This window comes from Benincasa hispida, chromosome 6 (genome assembly GCF_009727055.1).
Source record: "Benincasa hispida cultivar B227 chromosome 6, ASM972705v1, whole genome shotgun sequence".
Classification (NCBI taxonomy): domain Eukaryota; kingdom Viridiplantae; phylum Streptophyta; class Magnoliopsida; order Cucurbitales; family Cucurbitaceae; genus Benincasa; species Benincasa hispida.
The window spans coordinates 46,285,456-46,293,057 of NC_052354.1; the positions used below are offsets into that span (position 1 = coordinate 46,285,456).

The 7,602-nt window shown below is 39.3% G+C and overlaps 1 protein-coding gene, 1 long non-coding RNA gene and 1 other non-coding gene across 3 annotated transcripts; 2 read left to right on the top strand and 1 right to left on the bottom strand.

The window, feature by feature from the left end:
* The first annotated feature begins 327 nt into the window (after positions 1-327).
* On the top strand, positions 328-2,223 carry LOC120080594. The gene is made up of 4 exons (XR_005482569.1): positions 328-444; positions 1,333-1,390; positions 1,469-1,547; positions 1,906-2,223. It is a non-coding gene; the product is annotated as an uncharacterized LOC120080594 (long non-coding RNA).
* A 2,786-nt stretch (positions 2,224-5,009) lies between these two features.
* Positions 5,010-5,112, bottom strand: LOC120080663. The gene has a single exon (XR_005482613.1). It is a non-coding gene; the product is annotated as a small nucleolar RNA R71 (small nucleolar RNA).
* An 897-nt stretch (positions 5,113-6,009) lies between these two features.
* On the top strand, positions 6,010-6,918 carry LOC120079266. The gene has a single exon (XM_039033424.1). It carries the CDS (start codon positions 6,010-6,012, stop codon positions 6,916-6,918), a length of 909 nt encoding a protein of 302 aa, XP_038889352.1.
* Positions 6,919-7,602: the final 684 nt, after the last annotated feature.

The window sequence follows — 7,602 nt, forward strand, 5'->3', positions numbered from 1 at the left end:
ATTTGGCTACATTTTAGTGTTTCTGAATATAAACCAGCTAAAAAAACCACAAAGTTCTAGGAGTTTTGGTAATGCAATACATTTTTCATTTCGTCATTCATTTGTACTTCTTAGGGGAGAGAGGAATACTAGAGCATTAGAGTTTTGGAGAAAGACTTTATTGATGTTTGATTCGTTGTTAGTTCATGTATCTCTAGAAAGTGTCAAGCTGAAGAAAAAGAAGAAACACAAGAGAACAGAAAGGCTTAGGTTGGTAATTCTTTTGACATTTTTTCCAGCACTATTTGTTACATAAGTGTGCCATATTTAGATATTCTAATCCTGCAGATGGTAGCAAAACTGCATGGAATACTGAGACCATTTCTACTTCGGAGAATGAAATCTAATGTCGAGCTAATGCTCCCTCGGAAGAAAGAAATCATAATATATTGGTTATGATTGAAGGTAGCACTGTTTTTAATCTAATTATTATAGATAGATTCTATAACCTGTGCATCAACTTCTCTTGTTTTTATAAATATTATTTATATATTTAGATATATATCTCCACCCAAATCCCTCCCCTCTCACCCAAATCCCTCTCGCTCTCGCTCATAATGACCAAATCCCTCCCCTCTCACCTAAATCCCTAGCTTTCGCTCATAAAGTCCATCCGCTCTCGCTAATAGTCTCTGCAGTGCAGCCCTCTCGCTCTCACTCGTCCCTCCACTCTCGCTCTCGCTCTCGCTCATACCTCCACTCTCGCTCTCGCAGATAAATTCCCCTCTCACTCGCCCCGCCTCGGCCCCGTTGCCAACCTTAGAGGAAACTGATCCTATTAAATCTAGCGCCTTGAGTAAGTATTGTCTTTTTCCTTTTTTTTTCTTTTTTTGTCTTTGTCTTTTTCTTTTCTTTTTTCCTTTTGAATTTTTAAATTGGTGGTTTTTTTCCCTTTAATTTCTTGGATCATATTCTTATCATCATGCGTTTGATAATTTATTCCGTGCCTTCCAATTGGATTTTCTCTCTGTTGGAGGGAAGGGGACAAGGACACGTGGATTAATTAGTATTCCTGTGGTGAACTATTAATATCACCATCACTTGTCAAAATTGCTTTCTTGACTTACTTTCCAATGGTTTACACAAGATATTTTAATTCATAAGTTTTGTCAAATTTCATGGCTGAAAATATAGTTAGCTACGTGTCGTGGTTGTTTGTTCCACAATAGTCCATGTGTGCTCAATTTGAATCATGCCTTTTTGAGTTAATCCTATTGGTGGCCGCTTTATGTTTATTGTATGGTGGTTTAATATTTGGTGATTGATCCTTGTTAACAAGAATTATTGGTATAGGAAGTTCACTTTGGGAAATTGATAGTCTTCGACACCATTATTGTCCTCCTGTTTCAAGGTATGCAGTTTAATATTGATCCAGAAACTTCTGTTGCTTTGGATTTCATACTTAAAACTAGTCCTTATGTTCTTGTAGGTTAGTTTTATGCCTAGTATCCCCGTACAATCAAGTGTGTGAAGTGTTCAAGAGAGAGCTTGGCATGACACCGGATAAGGTATATTTACTTGGCTAAACCTGTTTCATATAATCAGATTATGCATTCATTCTGTTGAATGGAGATTACTTTTGCAATCTGACAGAAGTTGGTTATCTTGATTGTGTTACTGTTACATATGAGTTGGCAGTTCTATTTTCTGTATTCTGATCACATTATAGAATTATGCGTGACAAATTGAAGTTTCATTTACATTTGGCCTTTCATATGATTATATAAATGTGGTTATGGTTATAATATTAATTTTTCTCCTTGGATCAGAGTCTGCCTGAGGTTAAATTCTTAATCTCAAGCACATTACTTGTTAAGTTGAAGTTAAATTGAAGTTAAATTCTAAATCTTTCCAAATCTTCTGTAGTTGCTGGATGGCCTGAAGAAGAAGAATCCTGATAATGAAGTCCATCTCAACAACGTATATTACATCTCTTAATCTCTCAAACCCTCCCAAATTTGTAGACAAATAAAATTGTGTTGCCCTTACACAGAAGATTCTGTTGCCCTTGTAAAATCATAATCTTTGTATTACTTGTAATTTGTGTTTTCAAGGCTTGAATTATTGTACGCCTTTTAAATTATAATTCTATAGCAGAATTTGTGGATTAAATATAATAGATTTACAATCCATACATGAATAATGTCATAGCCATAGTGTTCGATGATGATATGTCATGTTATACTTTTTTACCGAAAAATGGATTTGGCAAGGGAACTTTAAAAAACGGACAATAATTGATAAAACGGACAGATCGGGCTTCAATGTCGGTTAAGAATCCAAAAAAAAAAAAGGCTTTAATGTCGGTTGCAACTGACAAGCTTTAATCACTAAAGACCTTTAATGTCATTTGCAACTAACATTAAAGGGCTTTAATAACACTGTCTTTAATGTTGGTTGCCAACCGACATTAAAGCCCAAATTTCTTCTAGTGCATGAGGCTCTTTTGTGGTGATGGTCATTTTGATTTTTCGTTCGTGAATGTATGTGGAGAGGAGATTGTGAAGACTTTTGGTTTCAAGGGTAAGTGTTCATCTAACCTTTCTTTCTCCTTTTATTGCATGCTGTAAAATATTTGATAATGCATAATGAGTTATGTGTTTTTTTAATTATTGTGAAATTTAAAACTGGGACACAATCCTCGCTTCCACATTGGATCTCACAGTCCTTCAATACGGTGGTTGGCGAATAGCACGAATAGATATTGGACAACTGATAACTTGTAGAAATACAAGTTATTTTTGCTCTTAAGTTGGAACAACTAAGGTTTTTAATGATAGATTCTCCTCATTTTTAGAAGAAATGCATGGATTTATTCAAACGTTAGAAAACTCATGCAAAAGAAGTTTTATTACTAAATATCGTGACACTAACGCATTGTATTGCAGGATTTCAATGCAAGGAATAATGCTAACGCATTAGACAAGTGCCGTAGGAAAAGCTTTAACGCATGGGCCATGTGTCGGAGGGAGTTCAACACAGAGAAGATTCATTGCTCCAGGCTGATTGTGTCACATCACCACTTGCAAGTATGGGCACCTGCAGCAAGCAGCGTTTGAAAAGATTCCACGCAGCAGGTAGCGTCTGAAAAGCTTCCGAGAGTCAGGCGGCTAATCAGGGCATGGACTTTAATGCTGCCCATTCACCAAGTGGACGTGACCAACGCCTATAAATAGATGAAGTCCCTTCAGAGTCCAGAAGTTCGGAAATTATCAAGTCCTTACTCTCTGTATATTGTAGTCATAGTTTTAGTTCTTAGAAGCTGTGATGTGGTGCCAGACGATCAGAAGGGTTGAGAACCACCACCACCGCCGGTCAGGGAGCAGAGGAAGCCATTATTGAGAAAGACACTTCATCCAATTCCTATACAAGTGATTGTACACAACGAGATTAAGCCAAGTAAATACAAGAGATTGTATTCTTTGGCTTGACTCAGTTTCCTTCATCTTATTTATCGCTTTCACTTCATTTGATTAAATATTGCTTTTGTAAAGACTCTCTGTTTCTTTATAAAATTCATATATTTGATCCATCATACTTGCCATTGTTTATTTCTTGTTTATGTTGAATGCATTAATACTTTATGCCAAACTTCATTCCAACGCTCAAGCCAACTTGACAGATTGGTAAAAAACATCTTTAACTTAGATTGTTCGAAAGAATAACTAAGCTGCATCAAGTAGGACGCCTAGTACAGCTAGAGATAGACTTACTAGTGTTTATTGTATTCTGTGTTAGACGCATGCATCCTAGATATAGGTTTTGTATGTTATTCGCATTAAGAAATGTTGAATGAAGTCTAACGCATGAAAAAAAGATAAGCAAATCACTCCATCTCATCCACATCATATCCTGGTTTGTGTACATTCATCTTAGACCAATGCGTCCATTTACATTAAACTCCATTCTCACATGATCCATCACTAACTACTCAACTCTTTTGCATCTCTTGCACAGGCACAAAAATTTAGTGTAAATAACACATTTCTCACATTTATTTAGCAACGTCTGCGTTTGGTTAAATGAATCCCTGAGTTCGACCCTGGACTTACCAGAAACCTAAATTAGATTTATACTTGGATCTGATTTAGGAAACCTTGAACATCATTAGGAGTTGTGTGCGTTCTATTGCATATATCTAACGCCCTAACGCATTACAATTACTTAAATGCATCAAAGCATAAACACATCACTTATACTTAGAACTTGTTCTTGCAATTTATTTTATACAAAATACTCCTAGAGCGAATCACAATAGCAACGAACAAGTTTATTTTTGGTGCCGTTGCCGGGGATTCAGAAACAAAACTAATCAGAAATTTCGTTTGTATTTGTTGTAGGAACACTTCGGTCGAGGGAGTATTACGAGTTAAGCCTAAGCTTGTGAACGTTTATGAGCAGGGAGAGCACTCTTGAACTCAGATACGACACCAAAATTGAAAGAACCTTCCGGCGTAGGAACCGATCCAACCGTCGTTGAAGGTTGAGGCAACAATTTCTCAGACAACAGAACAGGCAACGAGCAATGGTGGAAGAACAAGCAAATCAACAATTAGCTCATGCTGCTTAGAATCCAATCCTGATGGCGAATAGCAGCACGCGTCCCATGAGGGAGTACGCATCCCCTGTACTGTATGATTTCTCTTCAGGAATCATATACCCAACGCCAGATGGAACCAGGTTCGAGATTAAATCTGTTATGCTCCAAATGCTCCAGTCTGCTGGACAATTTGGGGATGGTCGTGGTGAAGATCCTCACGCCCACTTGAAGCGTTTCCTCAAAATCTGTAATTCATTTGTGATTCTTGGAATCACCTTAGAGGCGATTAGGTTGTCCTTGTTTCCCTATTCTTTGCGTGATGACATAAAACAATGGGTGAGCTCACTAGAGCCTGTTGAAATCACCACCTGGGAGAAGTTGGTGGAAAAATTTATGCAAAAATACTTCCCACCTACCACCAACGCGAGGAGGTGTCGAGAGATTATGAACTTTGAACAAGAAGATGCTGAGACCTTAAGTGCCGCATGAGAGCGTTTTAAGGGCTTGGTCAAGAATTGCCCGAACCATGGACTACCTCTAACTATCCAAATGGAGACGTTTTATGGAGGACTGAATAGAGCATCGCAGATGGCACCAGACGCAGCAGCAGCTGGTGGACTTATGGACAAATATTACATTGAGGCTATAGAGATACTAGAATGCACTGCTAAACACAATATGGAATGGGTGGATGATACGTATGATGGAAGAGCTGACGGGAAGAAGAGATCTCAGAACGTTAATTCTATCGATTCGAACGCAATAGCCACACTTTCTGCTTAAGTGGCTATGATGACTAGCCTTCTATAGAACATGACACTGGGAAATGCATCAAATCAGCAGAAGGTGAATCAGGTAGAGGCGTTTGGGCAGCCCATGGTTAGCTGTGTGGGCTGTGGAGATCCTCACTCTTATGCTGAATGTCCACAAAACCCTTAGTCAGTATGTTTCATAAAAAACAACTCATTCTCTAATACATATAATCCTGGATGGAGAAACCATCCGAATTTTTCTTGGACAGGAGGAATTCATTAAGAGCACCACCCAGGGGCGTACCATCAGCAAAGGAATGGACCACCGCCTGCATTTCAACAAATGCATCAGCAACATTAACGACCCTTTAATAGAGGAGGACAGGCGTCGAGCTTAGGATCTTCGCTTGAGAACCTATTGAAGGAGTATATAACCCAGAATAATGCGTTGCTGAAAAGTCAGGCGTCATCTATCAGAAACCTGGAAATCCAGGTAGGGCAGATAACGAGCGAGTTGAAAAGCAGGAAACCTGGAGTTCTACCTAGCAATACTGAAACACCTGGGAACAATAATGGAAAGGAGCAATGTCACGCGGTGACATTGCGAAGTGGAAGAGCTCTTGAAGAAAGAAGAATGAATCAAAGAAATAACAGTCCTAAGAACGCATCACACGTTCAATGGATCAGAAAGAAAGAACGGCCGAGACTACAAGCCATTTAGAACACAGTACGTCTAACGCGGGAAAGCCTGAAGTGACTTTGAACGCATCATTTCCTAGGCGTCTGATGAAGAGGAATGATGAACAACAATTCAAGCGCTTTCTTGAGCTCCTAAAGCAGCTGCATATCAACATTCCACTGGTAGAGGCTTTGGAGCAGATGCCAACATATGTCAAATTTTTTAAGGACATTTTGACGACGAAGAGAAGAGTCAGTGAGAAGGAAGTAATAGCGCTAATGCAGGAGTGTAACGCGTTAGTAAGCAACAGTCTACCAAAAAAGCAGAAGGACCCTAGGAGTTTCACAGGTCCTTGTTCGATAGGAGGTTTGGATGTGGGTCATGCGTTGTGTGATCTAGAAGCCAACATTAATCTCATGCCACTTTCAATTTTTAAGAAATTGGGGATTGGCGAAGCACAACCTACTTCTATTACTCTTCAGCTCGCTAACAGAACAATTAAGTACTCGGAAGGGAAGATTAAAGACGTTCTGGTGAAGGTTGACAATCTCATATTCCCAGTAGACTTTATTATCTTGGACTATGAAGCAGATAGGGAGGTATCAATTATCCTTGGACGGCCCTTCTTAGCTACTGGGAAAGTTTTAATTGACGTGCATAAAGGCGAATTAACTATGCGCGTGGACAATGAAGAGGTGAAGTTTAATGTGCTCAACGCATTAAAGTTCCCAGATAGTGAAGATTGTCAACTAAACAGTATTGAGTTACCTGAAGAAGAGACTCATGTATGTGAGGTCCTTATGTTGGAGGAGAACCTGAAAGAATCAGAGCCGCCAAGTCTGAGTGAGCGGCGGACAAAACCAACGCGTCCAACACTTGAAGAACCACCAGAACTCGAGTTGAAATAGTTACCTGGACACTTGAAATATGCATTCCTTGGAACCAACAACACTTTACCTGTGATCATTTTCGCAAATCTTACAGAGCCTAATGAGCAATCTCTCTTGCAGATGCTGAAAAAACACAAGCGTGCAATAGGCTGGATGCTTGCGGATATCCTTGGCATTAGTCCATCTTATTGCATGCATAAGATTAAGCTGGAAGAAGGGAAGTCGAGGTCAATCGAGCCTCAAAGAAGGCTGAATCCCATAATGAAAGAAGTGGTCAAGAAAGAAAATTTAAAATGGTTAGACGCGGGAGTTATTTATCCTTTATTCGACAGTAGTTGGGTAAGTCCAGTCCAATGCGTTCCCAAGAAAGGGGGAACAACTGTGATAGTCAATAGCAATAATGAACTCATACCCTCGAGGACTGTCACGGGCTGGCGCATCTGTATGGATTACAGGAAACTCAATGCAGCAACTAAGAAAGATCGCTTCCCCCTTTCTTTCATCGATCAAATGCTCGACAGACTTGTGGGCAAAGAATTTTATTGCTTTCTCGATGGATACTCTAGTTACAACTATATTCTAATAGATCCGGAAGATCAGTAGAAGACTACGTTTACTTGTCCCTTTGGAACATTTGCATTCAGACGCATGCCCTTTGGGCTATGTAACGCACCTGGGACATTTCAAAGATGTATGATGGCT